General features: G+C 38.7%; 1 protein-coding gene across 1 annotated transcript in view; it reads left to right on the forward strand.

Annotated features, from left to right (window-relative positions):
* ascc3 (activating signal cointegrator 1 complex subunit 3) overlaps positions 1-26,693 on the forward strand; it is a 203,964-nt gene that overhangs the window by 169,376 nt on the left and 7,895 nt on the right. Inside the window, exons 30-38 of the mRNA XM_042490728.2 lie at positions 1,329-1,471; positions 6,371-6,508; positions 7,008-7,128; positions 8,344-8,476; positions 9,207-9,332; positions 14,505-14,616; positions 15,388-15,522; positions 21,644-21,868; positions 26,309-26,460. Of these exons, the coding sequence (XP_042346662.2) occupies positions 1,329-1,471; positions 6,371-6,508; positions 7,008-7,128; positions 8,344-8,476; positions 9,207-9,332; positions 14,505-14,616; positions 15,388-15,522; positions 21,644-21,868; positions 26,309-26,460 (1,285 nt within the window). The remainder of the gene's footprint in view (positions 1-1,328; positions 1,472-6,370; positions 6,509-7,007; positions 7,129-8,343; positions 8,477-9,206; positions 9,333-14,504; positions 14,617-15,387; positions 15,523-21,643; positions 21,869-26,308; positions 26,461-26,693) is intronic.

Here is a 26,693-nt window from a genome sequence, read left to right on the forward strand (position 1 = left end):
AGAGACGTTTTTGGTTTAAGTCATTTTGCAGGATTTATTGACAGACAGAAAAATATATGATATACAGATACAGCACCAACCTCGTCCTATAAAGAAAAGGCCCTTTGAAACACTTGCACAGGGATGACAACAATTAACCGACGGTTATGCATGTCAGACTATAGATTTATTTTGCTGCTTTTATTTTAGTGTGCTACACACCTCCTGGTTCTTGCGGGGGACATGCTGACTTTACATGCTCCTCAGAAATATCCTTTTTACCATATGGCAGAAAGCATGGCAACAGTGTCAACAATTGATGGTAACCAGTTATATATTTCGTTATCTTGTTCCTAGTTGCTATCATTTACTTTTAGGAGATGCACATTTTAATGTATGCATCTATTAGCTGTAGCAAGCAAGCAAACTTAAAGCATGCCAGGCAAGTATACTAACATTGATAACAACATTATTTTATAACCCAAGATCACATGTAAAGTGTAATATGGTATTAATGTAAACTGCTTTCCGTGTAGAGTGACCTAGATTAAATCTAAAAATATATAAGAATATATAGATTAGCATTAAAATGCAACCCATCACCTCAAAGCTCATGAATACAACAAAGTCGGGAGAATGACTTCCCAATTCAGAAACACTGACCTTCTGACGTCACATGGATGCAGCTATAACTAGTAGTGCTGCTCTTGCACCATTAGCAGTGTCAGCATGGCCTGTAGTGTTAATATTGTTAACACTGTGGCTCAAAATGAAGCCACTTACTCATTATGGCAACCTGTGAGGAGACCACAAGGTTGATACCATGTTTCCATAGCAACGCCATCTTGGTGGTGGGATGGCGTTACCAGCTGTAAGGTAATGTTAACTCCCGCCGGTCACAGGTGGTCACAGTGCAGCGCGGTCAGGGTTCCCATGGTCATGAAAAACCTGAAATAGTCAATAATTGTAGAAATTTTACAATCACATTTTCCAGGCCTGGAAAAGTCATGAAGTTACTAAAATCATTGAAAGTTTTGAAAAACACTTGTATTTTGTGTGTGTGTGTGTGTGTATGTGTGTGTGATTATTGTTTTTCATGTAAAAATGAGCATTTTAGAGCAAAGTAAGCATGTCACACATTGCAAGTGGTCAATAATTTTGTTTTTGGGTCCTTGATAAGTCATGGAAAAGTTTTGAAATTTTGTCCGTGAAAATGTGTGTGAACCCTGATCAGTGGAGACCGGAGAATGGGAAGTTCAGATCATGTTTCCACATAAATATGTTTACATGTCTATGAACAAAGCCAGCAGAATATGAAACTTGTTGATAATTTGAAATGATCTCCACAGCGATACGCAGCCACTCTCCAGCCAAGCCGGTGCTGATTTTTGTCTCGTCCCGACGGCAAACCCGGCTGACCGCCCTGGACCTCATTGCCTACCTGGCCACAGAGGACAACCCCAAACAGTGGCTACACCAGGATGAGAGAGAGGTACGACCACACTGTGTGCACACAGGAGGCAGAGAGCAAGCAGCATGGTAGCAGAGCGGCACATTCAGTCTGTCTGCCTCTGCACGCTGCGTTCAGGCACAGCGTGGACAGCAGGTCACCCAGAACACAACACGCACTCAGTGTAGTTACTCAAGTAAAGCAGAAGACATTAGAGTTGAAAGGTGATGAATCAGAAGTATCCAGAGGGTCAGCAGTGAGCGCTCGACATTCCACATTTAGCTCATGTAGGCGGGTATTAACTCTTTGAAACCCAGGTCGACATCAGTTTTATTGTGCTGCGTTCAGACACCTTTTATAATGCAGTTTGACTTCTTTAAAAAACATGGTAGAAAAAAGGCAATGAGCAACTTGGCATTAAATGTCCCACATATTGCACAATATTAGCAGATTAAGACAAATATATAAACATCAGAGGAAAAAGTCTATAAAACGATATTTGTAATAAACATAACGTAAAACTTTAAATAAAACACTAGTCCCAATTAAACAGCCAGTCCTTTTTACTGGCCAGGTATGGTGACACATTTTGACAAATAAAGTTCTGACTCAATTAGAGGCTCGGCCTGGTTGCCATGCAGTTCATTTTTATAGAAGTTCTTTGGATGTATAAAACCGTGTTGCCAGCTACCTGCTGGAGAAAACCTTAGTTTGATGCTTGTATATGTATATATACTGTATGTATATATGTTTAAACTTATGTCAATATAGAAATGCTACACAAAAGGTCTTAAAATGTTTCCTAAGTAGTTAGACTGTTTATCATCTTTGCTGAGCAAGCTTTGCATCAAAGGAATTAAAGTGCGTCCCATATAGACGCCTGTCCCAAGTATAAGCCAGGTGAGTTTGGTGATTTAAGCAAATAATAGCCCATAATTACATCTAAGTATTATGTTATATTTGTATTATATTTTCAGAATTATATTAATTTTTCAGGTCACTTCTTTTTGTTTTTTGTTTTTACTTTCCCTTTTGTTTGTGTGTTTGTCGCCCCCCTATGCTTTTGAAGGAAATCAAGCGATTTTGCCTCAGTTTCAAAGGGTTAAGCTCTGCTGTAAACAACATCAGACTTGGGGGCTTTGCTGTAGCCAGAGAACTGACAAACTGGGTGCAAATATTAGCAGATGAGTCTGTTATTGTTCTGCATTTCCTTCACTTGTAATATGTATTTCCATGGATGCCCTTTTCTTTTGCTCTCCCTCCTCCTCCTGCTGAATTGTGCTGATGCTCCATTTTTCTGTGTAAGTGCTGGTTTAAGTGTAATTACAGATGGAATTCAACCCTAGTTGTGCCGGAAAAGCCTGTGTCATCCTCCATTATATTGTCTGTGCATACCTTAGGATCAGTTCAAGATGGGAGCAAATGACTCCTCTGGGTTCACATTTGAAAAGTATGCTAATATTATTACAACACTCGGATATCCAGGCCTGTAATTACCTCAACGTGCATGTGGAACAGTGCTACATAGAGAGGGAGAGCGAGAGAGAGAACTTTCAAATGGTTTTACAATCACTTGGTTTTGCAAAGTTGTTTATTTATCAAAAACTCAAGCAGGATTTATAGCCTCATCTCTGTCAGACACACAGTCATTAGTGATGAAGCACCATTTCAAACAGCTACTTCTTCACTGTATAGTAAAGTCTACATAAATGTTTATTTATGCGCCATGTTGTTGTATTTGCTCAGTTAGCAGCAGCACCTAAACTCCCTGTTCACACATACACAATCTTAGACTGGCGGAGTGACAGGGTGCCAGTTATTGTAAACGAGTACACGTACTGGCAGCAGCTGGCAACACTCAGGCCACGTTTAGACAAGAACAGTCTTACCAAAACAATCTTTAAAAACAGTAGTCCGCCATTGTTGTTATTGTTGTCCTTGTGTTATATGAGTGATAATGGAAAGGCGAGCCCCTTATACATGAGAGCAACATTTGAAGAGTTTGGTGATGCAATAACAGCTCTTGTAGCTTCTGCTGCATCATGAGGGAGCCAGTTCCTACTGACAAGCACATAGTCATAGCATCATGTGACCTAGGAAAGCCAAAAAAGTGTTTCCATCACTGTTTTGTGTAATATGTTTTTTTCTTAATCGCCTTAAATACCACCTCATGCGAGCACAAAAATGTTAATGATAAATTGGAGTTTTTTTCTCAATTTAGATTCCGTTTAGTTTCCAGTAGACGTATTTTATATTTGCAGTTTCAGTTTGAGCAGTTTGGGGGTTAATGGAAAGCTGCCTACTGATTTTTATCGTGTGCCATGTGGTTGTAAATCTGGTGTTTTGCTGTGTGGCACAAAGATCCATTGTTTGATAGCTCCATACAGGTAGTGGGAGTGATCTTCTGGAGGAAATGATGCCTAATCTTTGCTATAATTTGGCAGAAATAGCAAAAAGTTTGTGGAAAAATCCCTTCCTGACAATCATTTCAATCATCACCTTCTCTGTTTACACTAAGTATAAATGGAGGAGTATTCTTCATTCAGCTGTGGTATGTTCAGGTTTTAAAATGATACATATGGAGCCGTTACAGCCTCCTGAATTTGCTTTCCCGCACCCTGCAGATAAACCGTCTCAGTGCAAATATGTGCCGTCTTGTAACATCGGCCCAGGTTCTCTGTGTGTGTGTGTGTGTGTGTGTGTGTGTGTGTGTGTGTGTGTGTGTGTGTGTGTGTGTGTGTGTGTGTGTGTGTGTGTGCGCGCGCGCGTCCCCAGCCTCTGTGTGTGTTCCGCTGACATATGCTGCCGCCTGCTGCTTCTCTGCGCTGGCCCGTGTAGCAGCTCAGCTCCCTGCTGTTTGACTGACAGGCCTCTGGCGATAACTGCTTAACTCTCACCGGGGGTCACCCACTGCCCCAAATCCCCCTCTCCGACCTGACAGCTCTTTCTTCCTCTGCTGCCGCCACAAACCCCCGGCTCTCCTCTCTCAGGGCTGCGTTCTCACTCTCTCCTGTCACTTTCCAACTTATCACCTCATACTGTAATACTGTTTTCTTTTGATCAGCTGGAATGTTTGACAGATGCATCGTAGTCCAGTTGAATAGTTGGTTCCAATGAGAATCTTTTTTGTCACCCCTCTGAAACCTGGGTTGACATCAGTTTTTTTGTGTTGCAGTCCTATATCATATCTTATATTCATTAGGAAAAAACATGTCTTTTACAAGCTATTTGACCCTTTGAAAACTGAGGAAATTGGTTTGATTTCTTTTGAAAACATGGCTTAAAAAAAAGGCAATGACCAACTTGGCAAGCAATGTCCCACAAATAGCAACAAAATGTACCTAAAAGTTTGTTTTAATAAAGATGGGAGAATTATTGGGTGAAAAAATTAAAAAGGGAAAAATTATTTATTTTTAGCAAGTTTCTAGGTCATTTTCTTGTTTGTTTTTTGTTTGTTTGTTTTCCTCCTTATTTTTATATAATTTCTTTGTGACTTTTAACTGATTTTTTGCCCAATGTTTGGACCATGTCTTGTTAAGTAGCTTGTTTCCTTCCTCCCTTATTTTTGAAAGAAATCAAAACAGTTTAAGTTTCAAAGGGTTAACATGGATGCTCTTTTTGAGATACGCTAAGCTGAATGACCATATATTTTTTAAATAAAATAAAACTGAATTAGATTTAATACATGTTATTGATCATTTTAGTGTCTATGGTACAGTCTAATAATAATTGATATTATCAGATGCATTTTTATTTTTTGTTTGACTTGTCCAAAGGGTATTTTTTACAGAAAATGTCCTTTAATTAATTGTTTGTTTTTTCAGTCTTTATTTTCATTTTTTTTGTTTTTCAAACTACAAAGAACACAAATATGAGGACAGAAGCCAACTGTTGTGTCCGTCTCTGTTTACTCGTGCCGCTCTGCTCCTCTGGCTCTGGCTTTGTTTACTCTGGCAAAGCACAGGTCACACTTTTTTCCCTTCAAGCCACAAACTGTTTGTGTTGGCTGGAAGACATTAGATCTGTACAATACAGGACAGGATGCCCCAATCCTACTGGAACCAGATGAGAGACATGCACATGAGCCACATGTCTGAATAACTGTGACTGTGGAGGCGTCCCTGATTCTTTATATTCTACATCTACAGTCTGTCTAAAGGTGTCAGATCACAACATGAAATATATAGATAACTTTGTTGTCTCCAGTTTTAAAGCCTTGAGTTTGGCATTTTGAGCCAAAAGTGAACATAATTCAATTGGTTGAGCTAAAGCTAGCTTCTAGCTCAGTTAGCATTGTGCATTTACAGCTATGGTTAACTGTGATGATGCCACTGCTAATTTCTGATAGCAATAAAACGACGGGCCTAAACCTTTCAAACACAATGTCCTTATCCGAAAAACTGAACATCCGACTCCTTAGAAGGTATTTTTGGACAATCAAACGCTGAACAAGACTTTTTTTAGTTGACCAAAATGTTACAGATAACTTTCATGAACTGCCTTACCAATGTTGTTGACTTGGCAGCAACTTTTGAATGGACAGTGCCCACCTGTCACTTTTAGCGCTCACACTCATAATTATTTTCTAAGCCTTATAACATTTAAATGTGTTATATGAAACTTATATGAAAAATCACCCCCATGAATTGGGAAATTAGCTATAGAAACAAAAACCTTTTTTTTTTTGTACCAGGCTGTGAACATGTTTATTTCTGTTGTTAAATTAAGCATTTTAACATAGAGGTCTATAGGGGTCTGACTCACTTTTGGAGCTAGCCTTAAGTGGACAATAGAGGAACTGCAGCTTTTGGCTCTTTTGCATTGGCTTCATTGCCTCTTGAGTCATTGGGTCATTGTATATGATACTTCTCCATCAGTTTGTAACTGGATTCGCATGGATGTTTCTGATCTACCTTTGTCTGTGCTGTGGTTTGTCTGCAGATAGAGGATATCATCGCCACAGTAAGGGATTCCAACCTGAAGCTGACGCTGGCCTTTGGGATCGGCATGCATCACGCAGGCCTGCATGAGAGAGACAGAAAGACTGTGGAAGAGCTGTTCGTTAACTGCAAGATCCAGGTACGACCTCACGCTGTCCACTGCATGCTCAACTGACTGCTGGACTTATCTCGAACAACACCAGTCACCATTGTCACAAGTTTTGTGCAATTTGATTAATGGCAGTTAATAGCAGAAATGATCAGTGCTGTATTTATTGTCCTTTTAATCATCCTGTCCTTGTTTTAAAAAGAAAACCACAAAACACGTGACTTCTGTCATATCTGCTTAAAATATTTGCACTTCCTTTAAGAGGGGGATGATAAGGCCTTTTTGAGATCGTAACATACACACTATGCTTCATGATGATGTGTTATTCAATGATAATTGAACTGTTATGGATGCGATGGATTCATTGCATGTGCATTCCCATTTTACCCATATTACCTATGTTTTCCTCAACTCTTTTACTTTTCCTACTATTTTTTTTACTTGTTTCTTTCTGTGTAAATTTCACGTGTTCTTTTTTTTGTTTCCATCTGTGTCTTATATTCCAATAAGTTCTCGTGTCGGTCCTCAGGTTCTGATCGCCACCAGTACTCTGGCATGGGGGGTTAACTTCCCCGCTCACCTGGTGGTTGTTAAGGGAACTGAATACTACGATGGCAAATCCAGGCGCTACGTTGACTATCCCATTACAGGTACATACTCCACATTACAGCATACTCACGGGACAAAGTGGGCTGTGTATATATGTATATATATATGTGTGTGTGTTCACTGTAGCTCTTAAACTCAGCCTCTTAAAGAAGGGAATGTCGGCAGGCGATTAACATGATTAAAAAACATGACATCATAATTACGGATTTTAATGGCATCCTGATTAACGTGTTAATGTGTGACTGTGTTAACATTGATAGCCTTAATATCTCTATCTTGCTACGGATGGCAAGACAGACAGACAGACAGATGGATGGATGGGTGGATGGATTGTTATGATAGATTTGTATGAATTTGCACTCCTCCCGCTACTGCACAGCAGATTGTCTTGGGATGAATAAAGTTTTATCTCATTTCATCTGAGTCAATGAGGTATTTTCTCATTTGCACATACAGTACAGTTTGTTTGAATGTACTAAAACAGAATATATGTTTACATTGTAATTGTGTTGTATAAGTAATGTCATGAATTATCCCTCAAAGTGGAAATAAACACAGGTTTTGCTTTGCCTTGAATCATTATCAAGTAAATGTTGATAGCACACTATAATGGCGATAGAATAATGACACTATCTGCATTAAGATTGGTTCCCTATAGAGAGGAGAAGTCGCTCCCCTTCCTGTGTCCCCATTATAATGCCTTGATAGTGCTGTATAATTATAGTTATAAGCACTCATGGTTGTCTATGCTTTATAAAGATAATCATAACTCATTATGATGCCAATACCAATATGCACACATTGGCATCATAATGAGGTATGATTATTTTTATAAAGCATTATAAATAACTATGAGTGCTTATAACTATGATTATACAGCACTATAGAGGCATTATAATGTATGTTCATAATATGTTATGAATTATAGACATGGGCTTCATAGAAAGTGTTACCGAAAGAGGGAGGACTTTAAAAGTTGTCCTTTTTTTGCTAAAATAAATCTTCAAGGAACAATCCCTATTATTGCCATCATAACAATTGTGTGTCACATGGATATTACATTGACATGACTTCATATCATGTTAACAGTCACGTTTATTTAAACTTTGATGATTGCAATAAAGTTTTGGAGACTTCCATCTTAAGTCCAGGAATAAACAGCAAAGTGAAGAGTCACTTTTCATTGCAGCTTAATTTGAGGACAGTGAAACGTGGTGGAAACATTGTTTTGTAATGTGTGTGCTGTGTGTGTGCAGATGTTCTGCAGATGATGGGGCGAGCAGGAAGGCCTCAGTTTGATGACCAGGGCAAAGCGGTGATCCTGGTCCACGACATCAAGAAGGATTTCTACAAGAAGTTCCTCTATGAGCCTTTCCCTGTTGAGTCCAGGTAACACTCACATGGCTGCTGGCCTGGTTATGAACGTTTCTCCCATCAATTGTTTTTTGTTTTTTACGATATAGTAAACAGACAGTAAAAAACACCAAGTTTTCTTCTTCTTCATTTATTTATTGGCCTTTTTCCCCTAAATTTAACAAATAATTGATAATCACAATCAAATTAGAGAGCTGAAGATGTGCTGTCAAACAACTAATCAATTAACCCTTTGAAACCCAGAGCAATGTATCTTTCCCTTGCTGCTTTTAGGTGCCTTTTACAAGTATTTAAATCTTTAAACACAGAGCAAATTGGTGTGATTTCTTTCAAAAACATAGAGAAAAAAAGACAATAAAAACTTTGGTAATAAATGTTTCACAAACTGTAAGAAATTGGTAGAATGAGAAAATTATTTTTAAAAAGCTTGGGAAAATATCTGGGCGGAAAAAAGATAAAATAGGGAAAATCTGTATTTATAATTATCATAATTGCATATTTGAAATTATTGCCATCTTCCTGTGTTTTAGAAAGAAATTAAGCCAATTTTCTCAGGTTTCAAAGGGTTAATCAGCTAATCTACTTGGTGGTACAAACTTATTTATGTTGTACAAAAATTAATATAACTATTTTAGTTATTATAAAATGTTCTAATCATTAATTAGGCCACTCATCTCAAATGCCTTAAAAACAAGACTGTAAGTGTGTGTCATTTTGTCTGTGGTTGTGTGTTTGTTATTGGCAGCCTCCTCAGTGTGCTGTCAGACCATCTGAACGCTGAGATCGCTGCAGGAACCATCTCCTCCAAACAGGACGCCATGGACTACATCACCTGGACGTACTTCTTCAGGCGGCTGGTGATGAACCCCAGGTTAGAAAACACCTGCTCGCACCACATATCATCAGCGAGCGCCGCCAATCACGCGGTTCAAAACTAAAGCAAATACACATGCACACATTCTTGGCCTGCTTTCTCAACCTGGTTAGAGCGATGCCATGTTCTTCAGTCAAACATCTGCTGCGTAGATGGAGACCATTCCAGAACATTCCAGCCTGTTGGTATTTGCACGGCTGTCATCCCACATTTACCATTCAGGCCCTGACTGAGGCCTCGCAGCAGGACCGCACCAGAACAGGTCTGTGAAACCTGACACTCTGCGCTTTGGATTCAGGCTGGGGCTTTCAATGTCTGAAATTTTTAAGCAAAACAATGACAAGGATTTAGTGTTCCTCTAGGATTGATGAACAAACCTCAAGACAGCATTTATGGTCATCTTGTGGCTGGTATGGGCCGTGTAGATACAACATTCTGGTTTCAAATAGGGACATTTGATATCATGTCCAGTCTGTAGCTCTCCAAACTTTACTGTTTCTTGCCACAAGTTGAAATAACAAAAAGCCTTAAAAATACTTTGAAACTCACAAGTTTCACAGAGCTAGACTTAACTTGTGCTGTATGCACAGTTTAGTCAAGCTATGGTTATAGCTCGATTTAGCCATTTAATTGGACAGCTGTCCTTGTCCTAGTATACAAGCACCAGGGTAGAACTATTTTATCGACAGAAGTATATCTGACTCCTCTACAACAGGTGGAGATATTCCCTCTTTCAGTTAGTTGCTATAGACCTATATTATTTTTACAGTCTATGCTATTGACTGAATCAAAGTCACAACTTTTTATTTAAAATAAATCCAAGGTGACAAAAACACAGCATCAGGTACATGTAATCAAACAGCACTAATGATGAATCTTTTTTTAACCAGGTTAGTCCCACTGAGATTAAGAATCTCTTTTTCAAGGGAGACCTTGCCCAGACAGACAGCAGAGAGAACACAGAGTTGCAGACAGAGACACAAAGAGAGACAAAATTCACAAGAACTTAAGTTAGCATTAAAGCAAACTATCTATGACTCAAAACAGAGTCATTATATCAAAAACACCAGAATCCATTTTGTGTGAATGGGTGTGTGTGACATGTAGTGTAAAAGCACTTTGAGTGGTCAAAAGACTAGAAAAGTGCTAAACAAAGCAGTCCATTTAGTAAATATATCCTTCCATCACAAGCTAAATTCCTTGCTGCTGCCTGCTTTTGAAGCTGTACTGCCTGACGCCCAGAATTCTAATAAACACAAGGCCGGTTTCCATTAACCCTCAAATTACACAAATTGAAAATTTTGAATATAAAATGAATGAAGAAAAGATGTCAATTTTTGAAAAAATTCTCATTCATCACAAAAACAAGTTGTTTAGGTGAGTTTAGGTTGAGGTGGTATTTCAGGTGATTCGAAAAAGCCATATTGACTATCACCTCCCAGAAATCCCTCATACATGGCCGCTCCCTCGTATAAATGGCTCCATAACACTCCTGCGTGGCCTTGGATCGGAAATAATGATGGCTGGTATGGTGGCTGCAACAGAAATAAAGCTGCTAATGTTTTGAACATCCATCACTATGCTTCTTGCAATAGTATAGTCGAGGAGAAGTCGTATGACATCACTCAATGGAAACACAGTCATCTAGCAATTGTGTTTTATCCACATTTCGAAAATATTGCTCAAGTGTTGCCCAGATCTGTAATGGAAACCCACCTAGTGTGACACCTGGCTAAACGGGTAAAAAAACAAACATTTATTTTCTTTTTTCCTTTTTTTTGTTAAGCTTGTCTTACCAAGCAACAATAATTTAAGAGGGCAGATTTCACCCCCCCATAGTAACTCCTATCAGTGAACAGTGGTTTAAACATATTCTACAGATTCTTCAATAATTGACCTGAAACTTGAACTTACAGCAAAGAAAGAAAAAAAAATCTCCGCATGGGTATAGCACCCTTCACATCAGAGGGTGCACACCTGCACCTCCAGTTGGCACTAAGGTAGCCCCAGAGGCCTTCCATTAAATCAAAACTGAATTTTGTTCCAGTATGACACACATATTTAGCCTTTATTGCATGCTCTTTAATCAGCAGTTGTATATTAGCAGCCTCAAACTCAGCTTCATGTTATCATCAAATGATATTTAGTGTCTTAAATTGTGTCTCTGAACATGCAAATCCCCTGACAGTGTTATCTCTATGCAGCTGGGTTTTATATGTGAACAGCTAATCTATCACCTCTGCTTTCAGACTTTGATTCCCACAAAACACACACACACACACACACACACACACACACACACACACACACACAGTCCCATGGGTGTCATAAACGTCTGCAGGCGGACTCCCTGCACCATCAGGAGCCTAATGGTGATGATGCTAATGGCCATGATTTAATCAGACAGGCCCTGCCACCACTAAAGACCTGTGAAATGTGTTCAGTAATAAACACATTCGGCGCTCAGATCTGCGTGCTGTTAACATGTGGAGCGATGTGAATGAAAGAAATACTTAACATTAAACACACATTAAATCTGACTGTCACCCATCTCAACTGCTGCTTCCAGCCCGCAGCTGAGGCGGCGATTCCTGCTCGCTGCTCCCCACTGCACGATGAATGCTTCTCTGTGATGATCACAGAGATATCATTTGTTTTAATGTAGGAGGAGAAGTGGGTGATTTTTTCAGGTTTGCATGCATTATGCAGACAACTGTAAAATTACCTTAATCTAATGGATCTCCTCCACCTGGAAACTGACTTATTGGTAGTCAGTTTCAACAATATTGCTTTTTTTGCCCCTATCTCTGTTTATGACCAAAGGTGGTTGATCGCCCTGTTTTGGTTTTTTTTTTGTTTTGTTTTTTTTAACCAACAAACAAAATATGTCATGGAACCAACAAGGGATCTCAGTTTTGGTTCATTTTGCTATTTTTCAAAAGGCCGGCACTCATTTACTGGTTTATATATATATATATATATATATATATATATATATATATATATATATATATATATACACACACATGCATATATACATAATGTTAATGTTTTGTGATATAAATGGTGGTCTTATCATTCATTCTCTTAGCAATAGAGTGTGAATACACAGCTGCCAGATGACTGTGTTTCCACTGAGTGATGTTCTGTGACTTCTCCTCTCAAGATAACATTCCAAGAAGGTGATGGATGTTCAAAACATACATTATAGCAGCCATGTATGAGGGATTTCTGGGAGGTGATGGTCCACGATTTCACAAGGAAATTGTGGATTCAAAACTACCGGATGATCCCCTCAACTTTTGAAGAGTTATGTGATGCAATAACACCTCTTGTAGCTCCTGCTGCATCATGAGGGAGCCAGTTCCTACTGACAAGCACATAGCCATATAATCATTCGACCTAGAAAAGCTAAAAAACAAAATATGGCTTTTTCAAATCGCCTGAAATACCACTACATGTGAGCGGAAAAACTATTTTTGTGATAAATGGGATAAACACCGGCAGCCTTTCATTCCCCAAAGCCCACATCTGTACAAGTCTTTTCAAAGTCTGAATCACTGGCAGTTATGGATGTGGTTTAAAGACTTGCATATGTCTCTAATAGCAGATTTGTATTTCATCTTAGCATGCATCATTCTGAAACAAACAAAAGGAAGGTCTCACAACAATACAGCTTCCACAGTCATTTGTAAAGGACCACTTATTATCTTCATTAACTGACAGTAGAGAACAACCAGATGGCACAAATAACCACCAGTGGTGTTCTGTAAACAACTTTCCAACTTATTACTTATAAACTTGCACATTTTTTTTCACCTTTGCAAACACACCTTTGGGATCTGTTTGTACCAGCTTTGTTAAGACCATGCCTGGTTTCATTCACTCTTTTCTCTGACTTGCATATACCATGCACAAATACAGTATTGGCATTATTAGCTGATGGAGAATGTCTTTGATTCCATTTCTGCTGAGCCTCATGTGGTAACTGTTACGTAGCAGTGCAGAGCATGGAACCCATTTTGGCTGGCCGCTGCTTGTCTCATTTCAGGTAATAACAGACTAACCTGGAAATCATTTGCTGGCAGGAGCGGACCAGTGTTCTTACAGCTGTGGCTTTTCTTCACAACACAACAGTGTGTGCAAGAACAATGTGTAGATACAGTAGTGATGAGCCATTTTACCATTGAGTGTTACATCACTGAGGAGAGAGAACCCCAGTCAAGTTTGTTTTGAGTCCTTATCCTGTATCATGTACAAATGTTCTCTTTTTTTTGCTCATATCCAGGATTTGTTCTTATTTTGTTAGTGACCATTGGTTTTTGGGATTCACCGATGTTTTCTTATTTTGCCTTTGTCTTGGACCAGAGAAAATTTTACAAGTGGTTCAAGAGCACTCGTACCATGATGAGAGAAAAACATGTCCTTTTCACGGACCAGAAATTAACGTCCAGTACAAGGAAAAATAAGTTTTAGATTTGAGGATCATTTAGAAAATGCATGAGTCATATAATCAAATTTATATGAAGTTATAGAGTAATTATAATGATTGTATTGTTAAATTTGAGGGCTAAGGAAAAACTACTACATGTAGTCCATTGATTCCAAATACTGTAAATCAGTTACTGCGCATCCATCTGCTGACCATGTGGTGGAATTTAACTATGTAAATATACTCAAGTACTGTTCTGAAGTGCAAATTCGGAAAATTTTCACTTTGTCACCTTGAGTATTTTAATCTAATGCCACTCTCCGCTTCTACTCCACTACACTTCAGAGGGAAATATTGTACTTTTTAGTCCACTACTATTATTGAAAAAAACATTTTTACAGACAAACCATATGAGAATATATAAGTGCATCTAAAATAAAATAAAAGTCGATTAATTCGAAAATTAATTGGCAACTGTCTTTATAATTGTCATTTTTATGCAGAAAACATGTCATGGTTCCAGCTTCTCATACACAAAACCTGTTCTTATATGGTGTTTAGGGGGCGTCGCCTGTGCTAACAGGTGACTTGTGATCGAAAAGTTTAGCGTGCAAGTACCATTGCCATCTGAAATGTGCAAAACAACACAAGTTCAGAACAAACAGCTTTTCTTCTGTCTTTTTACATGATGTCATTGATGGTTATGTTATCACTCTCCTATGTCCTGTGTTATTTAGTTATTACAACCTGGAAGACATCAGCCACGAGTCCATCAACAAATACCTGTCCAACCTGGTGGAGAGAAGCCTGCGGGACCTGGAGTGCTCCTACTGCATAGAGATACAAGAGGTGTGTTTAGCTGTTTAGGAGCATTTGTGCTCTGTAAAAAGACACTCTTTAGTTTAACATGGTTGTGGTTATTTCTATTTCGATTTTCTCCACATATATTTCACCAAAGAAAAAATAAATAAATAAAATACATTAAACAGGACAAAGACCCTTAACAAAGATCTTTAATGACAAAACAAAACCCATAACAACAAAACAAAAACCATAAACGTATACAAAAAAACACATATGACAGCTACAACTACTCATACTCATACCCCGTACCAAACAAAGACGCTCAGCTCAACCTCATACCCAGTATATATACATTATATAGAATAGCCAAAAAAGAAAAAAAATCTTTCATTTGAATCAAATACCAATTCAGATTTTCTTTTCTATACCATCCTCATCCATTTCCCACCACAAAAAAAGAAAATAATAACAATTAAAAAAATATATTCCTTAAGATTCTGACCACACAACAAACTTATGGTAGCCAAGGAAAAACAGTGTAAAACACATGAAAACCAAAACTCTCAAGCCAAGCGCTGGTTCAACTTTTAGGTCAAATTTTTATGTACTCAAAGCCAATAATGCATCTATCCATATAATTTCAAACTGAGTAACTTTGTTCTATTAATTAGCTATTGTTTTTTCCATGTTCAAATAATAACACATTTCTAATTTATAGTGTAATACTGTTGGAGGATATGTGGATGTCCAGTATGTATTAGTATTAGTGGGATAGAGTTTTTCTTTCTCACATTGTTGTGTCCATTTCTACTCCAGGATGATCGTGCCATTGAGCCGCAGACTTACGGCCGCATCGCCTCTTATTACTACCTGAGGCATCAGACCATGCGCACGTTTAAAGAGCGACTGAGAGCTGAGCTGCCCATCCAGGAGCTGCTCTCCATTCTGACAGTGAGTCTCACGCTGTGAACACACACCTGCTGCTGTTCTGTCGCCGCTTCTGTGTTCAAGTTTAAAGTTACTGTGGTGAGAATCAGACTCAGTCAGAATCCACAAACTCAAACAGGAAAAGTCATTGCAACATCAAGCAAGTCACAGGTCAAATCATATGAAATTCAGATGATGAATCCCAGGTTCCACGTATAAATCAGTGGGGTGAAAGCTTTTACACACCTGTAGATCAACAGGTGAGCAGGGACCAAGGGCCGCCGAAAACAGAACAAAAACTCCCGCAATCAAGAGTGAACTTTAATAACAACGTTTTGGTACAAAGACCTTCACCAGGTTATATAGATGGAGGTCTTTGTATTGAAACGTTGATATTAAGTTCACTCTTGAAGTGAGGTGAACAGTGTGCCAGAGTTTTTGTCCTGCATCAGTTAAAAAACAATGGTCATGACAAGTTTAGTTTTATTTTCAACATTTAAAAAACATGTTGCAGCCTGTTTGTGTTAACTTTAATGTACTATGTACATATTATTTTTAATTTGAATTATTTTTTAAACTGATAGTGACCCTGTTGGGTTGAAACGTTTCTGTTGTAGTCAGCTTAAAATTAGGAGCTGTACTCCATTGTGTGGATATTAATTCTTTATTGTGTTATATTTAAAACATTTAACCAGCTAACAAGCTAGCTAATAAGTAATAAGTAGCTAAAAAGTGTGAAAGGGGAGAAGAGAGAGAGGGCGATATGCAGCAAAGGGCCATCAACAGTATCAACTCCTCCTTTCGGCTGCTATCTGTATTCTGTCCAAAGAGATAAAAATTAATACACTGTACATGAAAGAGAAAATAGATAATAATGAAGAACAGCACTGTATTTTTAACAAAAACACAGATAAAACCTTGATCAGAGGGTAACTGCTCTGTTTTTCATTTTAAAGTATATTGATTTATTTTTGGGTTGGACCGCTATAACAGGGCCAGTGCTGTAAGCTAAAGTCAAGACAGCAGTCTTGCTCAGCAAGTCTGCTCCTTCCTAAAGTCAGAGTTTTCAGAGTGTTGTGTTGTTGGAGCTGTAATTACATGGATTTCTCTCTTGCCGTGGTTTAAACTTCTGCTCAGTAAAATGCAAAAAAAAAAACATGCACGATTCTAGATTCAAACTTTAAAGGCTGACAGCAAAGTCAAGACTCTGTTGTGTTGTCATTTCAGTGATAGGAATGTTTTAGGGGTGCACAATAATAATTCAGTAACAGAATGCCGACATTATATTCTTTTTTTGGCATTTGCCAATACAGGATACATGACAGACTGATAGTGCTCACACACACACACACACACACACACACACACACACACACCCACACCCACCCCTTACTCCTTCCTATCAAATTAGCACCTTTGTCTGAGCTTCATTAACTCTCCTCATTCTGGGGCTTCAGAGTGAGATGTTGCCCTCTGTCTTTTACTCAGTGACCTTTGGATGCCAGAAGACTTGATGCTTTCACACCTTTCATTGGGGGGTGGGGGGGTAGTCGATATACTGCCTTTTACAAGTGCCTCTAATGGCCTTAGAGATCTGCTTAGGATGATTCAAAGAGTGCATTTTACATCTTCATCCGGTTTTTGAATTCCAAAATCAGTTTTTATAAGAGTAACAAGTAAAGGAAGAATCATTTAACTTTGGTAAAAGTGCTTTTGTCTTGTGTGAGGACACTGTCAATAATTAGGCCAAACAATAATGTTGAACTTGGGCCAGACAAGAATTAAGGTAAAATTCAACTGGAGATTATAGGCAGAAACATGTTAGAAAAAAATGGCAGGAAACACTGAATATTGTTAATAATGATAATAATAGAAAGACGTCACTGATTCTGCGAGCCACACGTTTTTGGGCAAGTTGTTCCAAAGTCAAGGGCCCGGATGGCAAAGGCACAGTCACATTTAGATTTAAGCCTCGACTTTAAAAAGGCCGTCAGGACCACAACTGAGGATCTGAGGCTGTGAACTGGCTCCTAAAAGTGATCAGTAAAATGTTAAAATCAGTTCTACAATAAACAGTGTGCTAGTGGAGAGAGGACAGCATTGCAATGATGTGATGTCGTCTGTTAAAGCCAGCGTGAACTAGTCGGATGCCTGAGAGAAGGGAATTACAGCAGTCAGACCTGGAGAAGATGAATGTGTTAATTACTTTTTTTTCCAGGTCAGAGTGTGACAGCTTGAGTTTATTTACTTGTTAGTGATATGTATGGTGGTTTGGGTCTGCACGTGGCTGATAGGCGGATTAAAATGTGTGTTTTTGTGGAAATATAAAGACAGCAGTGGGTTTTATCTAACTCCAAAACATGAGTCACTAAACTGATTTGGCAAAAGAGCGTTTTATCGATGTTGTGCCCAAAAACCACATTTTTACAGTTTCACACTAGACATTGATTAATGACTTTGTGTTTTTTTTAGCTCTTAATTAGCTTTTTATTCTTGGATCATATGTATTTTCACCATCCAGCTGGGAGTCCATTCAGTGGTTGAACCTGACTTCAATAATGATGCTAACATATGGAGGGGAGGACTACTGCGAGACACTTAACATCACTCTCTCTGCACACATGTAGCTGGAAGCAGACCAAAGCATGGCATGCCTCGCTGCCTCCCTCCCCAACAAGCTGCGATACAATAGGCCAGTCACCCCGCCGCCCCGTCCACTCCCCCTCTGTTAGCTACAAAGCACTGGCATGCTCCTCCAGTTCCCCCTAATTGCTGCAGTGTGGCCACTAATGAGCAACACCCACACATCGCTGCACCGCCGCCACCCCCCACTTTTTCTCTCCAAGCACTCCGCTATCACTCAGTCAGTCTTTGTTTTCTCTCCTGCTGGATTCGCCTGTGCTTCCTGTTGTCATAAAACATCAAGATTGTCAAACGAGCATATTCCAGAAATTTAGGAGAGTTAGCTTATCCTAAATTTTAAAGTTAACGAGAACAAAATACTCACATTTCACTTCTTTAATGGGCTGACAGTACATGCTGAGATGTTTGAGCACAACGCCTTCATCAGGGTGTGGACATCAGTCTGATATACGATGAGGTAATTACATCGGTATCACAATCCAATACTCATTGCATCAAAAACCAATGAATGTTTCACATATTTGCTTGATGATGAACTAAATGATTAATGGATTATCGAAATTCCTGTTTAGGCAGTCTTCTGCCTTCTGGCAAAAGACACCAAAGCCTCTGTGCAGGCTCTGCTAGACAGCTTCATAACAGCTTCATAATAATAATGAAAGGGCCCTCGCACCCCCACGTATGTCACAGTACTGGTGGGACTAAAGCGGTCGTTCATTTCTGTGAAAGTCAGATAGTGCACGCAGAGAGTTTAGACCCTAGAGTGAGATATTTCACATAGTGTAGTACTTCCAGCGGCCACAGGGTGACACTGGAGAGCACATAAATTCCACGCCATTTTGGTGTACATCATTTGTAGACCAAACCATGAAAATTTCATTAAATGATAATTGTCTTGCAAGGCTTACTTCATGTTGCCAGTAGGTTGAGCATTGAGTGACAGGCAATTGACATGCTGATGTCATACTGCGTCGCCATGGCAACTGTGTTCAAGGAAAACCTATATAGCACTTTTCTTAACAAGGTTACAAAGTGCTTTTCAGGCAAGTAACAGACTAAAAACAAGTCAGCAATAAAACAACAAAATAAAGTGCAAACAACACAGTGATCATTAATTTATACAACATACACCAGACTGTAGTGACTATCCCTCCAATTACAATGAAGGCTAAATCCACATTACTCCATTTTTACATTAAAGACAGAGTCTTCAAACAAAAACGATGCCTGTCTTTTCAGTGTTTTAACACCGTTGCAGGTATAATCTCCATCCATTCTAACACACCCTAAAATGCATATCACATGACCATTCAGGGACAATGTGCATGCATGAGCCAGACTAAATTGTCACAGATTGCTCTAGTAATAGCTTACCCCCTGCGCATGTAAGCAGTAGGAGCATGATAAAGTGCAGAATTTAACTGCACAGCAGCTGCTAGCAGAGACAACAAGGTCAGCAACACCTGTAATTTGTTACCGAATTTGATCTTTTTTTGTATGTTTTGGAGGTTACCTCTGTTCTCTCTTAACCTCAAATTAATACGATGTTGAACATAAGTAATGTAGACTGATGATGGATTTTAATATAAAGTATTTTGATATAAAGATAAATTTTAATTTTAAGAATCTTGATATGTTTTTTAATCAAAAGAAATATGTTTTATGTTTTGTAATTTTAGCTTTGATATCACTGATCTCTCCAAATGTACTTCTTTGTATTTTCTATGTAATTTATTGAATTGTTGATTGTCAGTTGTTTTACCACCCTGAGTGGTTTCGATACGATACGATACGATACGATACGATACGATACGATACGATACGATACGATACGATACGATACGATACGATAGGCTTTATTGTCCCCTTTGGGAAATTTGTTGTAGACTCGAAGTTCTGCACATATTTATCAGGCTCCACAAGAAATGTGTGCAGATGATTAACCACACCTGCAACAATAGAGCCTGTCAGCCTGTTGGTGTGCATCATGTATAAATATTGGTGTGGTTTCATCTTTTCAAACATTTTGACTTGATGAAGATGAACTTGTTGAAGAGCCATTTCACATCGAATCTTTGTCTTAAATAAATTTGTGCAGCATGGAGTAAGTGTGCAGGAATTACCTTTTTCTGCCTTTTTCAAAAACATACCATTTTATAAAATACCTTTTTGAAGCAGTTGCATTGTTGACCCCACCCCAGAGGCCTCAGCTGTGTATACCTCCCTTTTTTTTGTTTGCCTAGTGCCACTCTTTGTGGTTTCTCTCTGCAGTTAGTGCTCAAAGCTCTGGTCTCCACCATGACTTCCTCCCTGGTCTCTGTGTAAATGCTTGTTGGTTATGATGTCTGCTTAAAGATCTATAGTCTTTCTCTCCAGCACATCCATATGCAGACACAATGGCACTGAGCAATAAATCATTCAGAGATGATTCCTATTCCTATCCCTCATCCCAGCCCCCACCCTGCTCAGGTCCTTTTTCAAGTCCTAGTGTTTGAAACACTGGCTGCAGTCAGTGATGAATGGAGCCCTAACAGTCCAGGCTGGGAGGGGGGGGGCGTGACAAATGCCTCCAGCACAGCCTGTTGATGGGACTTCATTAGCACAAGTTTAACTGAAGTGAATTAGAGGAGGGGAGCCACGCGTGCCCGCGCATCTCTCTGTGTAACAACTACAAACAAGGTGCGACACACAGCCTCCGCACAACCAGGAGACTGATGGAGCGTCATCATCACTTTACTCATCCAGTTCCCCAGAGCATTCCACTGTGTCTTTATCATTCATGTAGCATTCTCAGATATTTAAATCAAAGAATGTAGATAGAATAGATGTTTAAACCTTTGAAACCTGGCCAAACATGGTAAGAAGGCAATGAGCCACAAAAGAAGAAATGACCCAAAAATTAGCAATTAGAAACTTGTAAAAAAAAGAAACAAAAAAAAAGACATAAAAATTACCTGGAAATCAATTTAAAACATCAAAAAAATAAAATAAATAAAAAGGGAAATAACTTGGAAGAAGTGCTTAAAAATTATAACAATTCTGTAACAGAATTTCAAATGTGTAATTATGATCATTAGCTATATAGTTTTTTTCCTTAGCTTTTCATATTTTCCCTAGATATTTTCTCTTAACTTCTTCTAAATCTACTGATTTCTTGCAATTTGTGGAACATTTCTTACCAGGTTGTTTATTGCCCATTTCCTTTTGTGTTTTTTTTTTTAAATAAATCACACCAGTTTGCACTGGGTTCAGAGGTTTAAATACTTAAAGTAATTTCACTCCAGGTTTCAAAGGGTTAAAGCAGGTGTGCTGGATTTTTCGGTCATCAGGTCTAGTGAAGGGACTCCCCTGCAGTCTTTGTAGAGAGGGGAAACAGCCGGTTTTGAGAACCAGAGGAGAGGGGAGGTAAATGCAGCTGTTAGACTACAGATGCTGGGATTAAAAAGGTCTGACCACAACACGCTTTCGACTTCCTGTCTGACCTTTGATGTTTATCTCGCAGGATGCAGAGGAGTACGCCGAGCTGCCCGTCAGACACAATGAGGACCAGCTGAACAGCCAGCTGGCTCAGCAGCTCCCCCTGCAGGTCAACCCCCACTCCTACGACAGTGCCCACACCAAAACCCACCTGCTGCTGCAGGCCCACTTCAGCCACGCCCAGCTACCCTGCAGCGACTACAACACCGACACCAAGACAGTGCTAGACAACGCCATCCGAATCTGTCAGGTAGGACTCAAACAAATGGCTAATGGGATAATACAGCACATTCTCATCTCAAGTCACATATTTTCGCTTTGCAGTGGACTTCGGTGTCTACATATTATGCTCTAGCTATCCTTCTGTGTCTGCTATTTACTTTCTGGGATGGCACAGCTGTGATGTCAGCACAAGCACATGGTGGGATAACGCTGCACATAGTTATGTTAAGACAACAAAGGCACATGGCAACCAAGGCAAGGACATCAGCAAACGCACATGCTGGCACAGATGGTTAGGTTTAGGTGACATGGCACAAATAAAACATCACATTCAGACAGAAAGCAAACACTGGACTCCTGCATGAAAGTCTGGGGTTTGTTGGACCCTCCTGCCTGCCCTATAAGGACCTTTGTGCTCCCTATATTACGTTGTTACCCACATAATTTCAACCTGATGCCATCCAGCCAGGTGTCATGCAGACATGATAACTGACACTGGCCCTCTGAAACCAGAGCAGATTGGTTTGATTTTTTTTTTTTTTTTAAAACATGGGGGATAAAAGGCAATGACCAACTTGCCGAGAAATGTCCCGCAAATTACAAGAAATATGTAAAGTGAAAAAAAACTTTGAAATTAGTTTTTAAAAAGAGGGGAGGATGATGAGAAAATGATCAAAAAAATGTCCAGAAAACCATAATTATAAATATAATAAAGTTATATTTAAAATTATGCTATAGAAAAACATATATAATTAAACATATAAAACAAGTACATTCTGTATATATTTATATATTTTTTATTTTTGCATTTTCTAGTAGGTCATTTTATTGTTTGTTTTTTAGTTGTTTGTGCTAATTATTAGGTTATTTTCCTGGAACGTTTTTTTACTTTTTTTGTCTTAAGTTGCTTGTTGCCTCCCATGTTTTTGAGAGAAATCAAACCAATTTCCCAAGGTTTCAAAGGGTTAAACTGCTTGAAACACTGAATAAAGCTGTTTGACATTACAGATCAGTGAAAATCTGGCGCTGCATATTGCAGTTAGACTTCTAACCACGGTGGATGATGCAAAAATGCAAATTTGTCCACACGGGTTGCTGTAGAAACATGGTGGTGCAACGTGGCGATCTCCATAAACTAGGACCTGCTCCTTACATAGATATAAACAGCTTATTCTAAGGTAACAAAAATTCTTATTTCCAGGTGATAATACACAAGAAAACATGCTAAATATATTATATTACTGTATATCCCCCTAAATACAACATACTGGACCTTTAAGAATTTTAACAAAATAGTAATAACAGGTTTAGAAGCATAAACACTAGCTTAACTTTCAATCGGATAACAGCTGAGTCATGTAATGATAGCAGCATGCTGTAAAAAGGTTAAAGAGGACGGCACAACTAACAGATTTGCAGATTTCATGTGTTGCACATGAAAAGAGAGCACATGTTGGGAAGCGGTGCTGCGCTGTCGATGAAGCAGAGAATAAGGGGAGTGTTAAACATTAGTAGGTGATTTGTAGCTGAACTTGCTGATCCATCTCATAAATAACATGATGCTCAGAGGTTAGATCTAACACCCCACACTCTCATTGTCTGGTATCCACAAGGTGTTTGTTTGAAAGAGAAGCTGGAGAAGGAATCAATCAAACAAATTTTATTTCTGTAGCACCTCTCAAACAAAATTGAATGCAATTCAAAGTGCTTTAAAGTTTGAAAGTTTGTTGAAAGAACGACATAAAAAATAAGCAAAAATGGATCTTAAAAAATAGAATAGACGTACACCATGAAATGTTTGATAAAAGACACCACATAATGCAAGACTGAAAAGACAGGCTTTTAGTTTAAAAGGATCAATATTTGCAGCTCCTCTCAGATCCTCCGATAGGCTGGTTTGGAGCGTAATGAATAAAAGCAGAATCACCAACTGTTTTAGTTCAACTCTGGAACAGCTAAAAATAAAGACTCAGGGGGATCTGAGGGGCCTTCCTGCTTCATAAACCAAAAGCATCTCCGAAGTTTGCAATTTTTAGTTCTAAAAACATTCTTAGAATGATGCAATGCAACGTTTTTAGTGGCAAGTTTTCTTTTAGTTTCCAGAATGTTCTTCTTAAAGTTAGGGCAACATTCTCTATAAAAATAAAAAAAGATTAAAAATGTTTAATTGTTAACATATCAAATTACATCACATTTTATTTAAAAAAAAAAAAAAAAAAAAAACGCTGTGTAATCCCAGTCCTCAATAACATTTTCTGAATGTTGCTTTGAAAATGCTCTTTGTTCTCATGTGAGATTGTGGGAACATTTTATAAAAGAACATTCTATAATCTGTCACCTCAAAACATCACCAAAACATCCTCAGAATCTTGCAGTTGTAGCATTATGTCTTTAGCCTCATTCCCACTGCACAAAACCCCGCTTACATCTGGCTTTTAAGCACGATGGGAATGTGTACAATCCGCATTCACACCCGGGTAAAATTACTCTGCAGTAGACACGGGTTTTTATCGCCTCCGGCTCTGATCGGCATTGATTGGACCACAACACCCGGGTGAACGCAGTAATTTCAGCTCCTTAACCAGTGAGATGCAATGACGCGCTGTCACTAATTACTGTCCATCTCCTCCTAAGTGGCTAAAACAAAAATAAAATAACCAGAGAAAGAAACCACTGAAAAGTTTTCAAAGATCTCTGTTTCTGCTGCTGTCCACTGTTTACCTGTTCTCCTACCAGTCTGTGACATCACACGGACACACCACTAAGACAACACACACACACACACACACACACACACTCCAGCTGACAGAAAGGCCGATATGCTTTCCAGCGGTGAGTTCAGTGGTAGTGGGAATATAGCCAATCACTCATATTTAGCAGGTTTACCCATGTTGTAAAAAACAAACAAACAAGTGCACACACTAATTTTGGTGGGAAAGGGGTATTAGTCAGCATTTAACCTTACAGGGACACTATTTGATAAACATTCTTAAAATGTTTTTCGAACATTAGATGAAATTGTCTTCTTTAAAACATTATTGCAACTTGTAGGTAACATTAGCCAATGTTGTGGGACTGTTCCCTGCCAGTTGGGTCTTCGCTACACAGTATAAACTAATTAAAGAATTTTAAAGTCAGTGTGAAAACTAACAGGCAGACAGTGTAAAGTTTTTAAAACAGGCATGATTTGGGCTCTCCTTCTGGTCTGAATTCTGAATTAGTTGCAGCTGAGTGGACTACTCAGTGGTCAAGTTATTAGTAACATTGATAACAAACCTATGATTTTATCACTTAAAGATTGTCTGTGTGGGTTATTTAGTGTCGAAGGTGTGATGTCCCAGCTTGTGTTTTTTATTTTCTCTGTGTGTCCTTTTTGAAGTTAGGGGCATGTCTTAGCGTCTGTAAGCCATTGTCCACAGCTTAGGATGTGTCTGTGTATGTGTACATGTGCTTGTGATTTTCCATGCCAAGCAGTTACTTACTTACTTACTTACTCTGCTGCAACCGTTTACTCAAATGGCTCTGGCCCTTGCTTTCTTTATGGTTGTTTTTACTGAACAAATGTTAGCTTTTATTGGTACTTAACGTTATACATAAAGTCAATGCAACTGTCTGACAAACTTGTCACTACGTCACCGCGCTCAGGTTCATTTCACCCATGACTGTCAGCTCGTCTCACATTGGATACACTCTGTCTCTGTGGCGTTGCGTGTCTAATTAGAACACATGACACACATGAATTCAGATGGGTGTCACAGCTGGAGAGTGAAAGAGCAAAATTTATTGATACATTAGAAAAAAGAAGAAAAAAGTCCAACCCAGCTTTATGCAAACTAATGGCCTGGGCAGAACTCTTCTCTGTTGAAATGCTGCTTGGTCAAAAATTAAAAAAAAAAAAAATGATTGGCTTCACACTATGACTTCAACAATCATGCTGCATGTAAAGGGGAATGGCAAACTAGTGTCACAAATTCAGTTAACCCTTTGAAACCTGAATAAATGTGCTTGATTTCTTTCAGAAACATAGGAAAGAGGGTAATGAGCAACTTCACAAGAAATGATCAAAGAATGTACAAGAAATTTAAAAAATTAAAAAATAAAAATGATTCAAAAGGCAAGGCACAAAAACAAAATGTGCTAAAATATTTTAAAAACATTTTTAAAATCATTATAATATTTTTTGTAGCCTAACTGTAAATATGTAATTACAAATGTAGATTTCTTGATATTTCTCCTTTTTATTATTTATGATTTTGTATTGAATTGTTCTCTTCTTTCAGGTCATTTTTTTGTCTCCTTTTACAGATGTGTTTTCATGCAAAGTAGCAGGCCTTCCCGGCCCTCAATACTACTAAATGATGATTTTTACATTTTTTTTTATTTCTCACCTTCACTCCTTGGTGTGTCTGAAATAAAGTTTGAATTGAATTATTATTATTACATATTTTTTGGTGTTTCCTCTTTTCAGGCCATGTTGGATGTAGCTGCTAATGAAGGCTGGCTCGTGACAGCCATCAGTATCTGCAACCTGGTGCAGATGATCGTTCAGGGCCGCTGGCTGCACGACTCCTCACTGCTGACGCTGCCACATGTGGAGCAGCAAGACCTCTATCTGTTCAGGTAAACAGCACGTCAACACAGGCACACCTATACAAAACACCTGGACAATGATTTGTAACTAGCTTCAGTTCAAAATACACTCTGGCACAATATGAACCGCTCATAAAGTCCAAGTACTGATGGAACGTACTGTTTGGTTATCCAGAGCGCTGCACTCTGGGCACTCTGTCCAGGGAGAGGGAGCAGCAAAGTGCCAAACAGAGCGAATGTGTGATGAATTTAATCATTCGTTA

This window comes from Plectropomus leopardus, chromosome 11 (genome assembly GCF_026936395.1).
Source record: "Plectropomus leopardus strain MGB_pleo_1.0 chromosome 11, ASM2693639v1, whole genome shotgun sequence".
NCBI classification, from domain to species: domain Eukaryota; kingdom Metazoa; phylum Chordata; class Actinopteri; order Perciformes; family Serranidae; genus Plectropomus; species Plectropomus leopardus.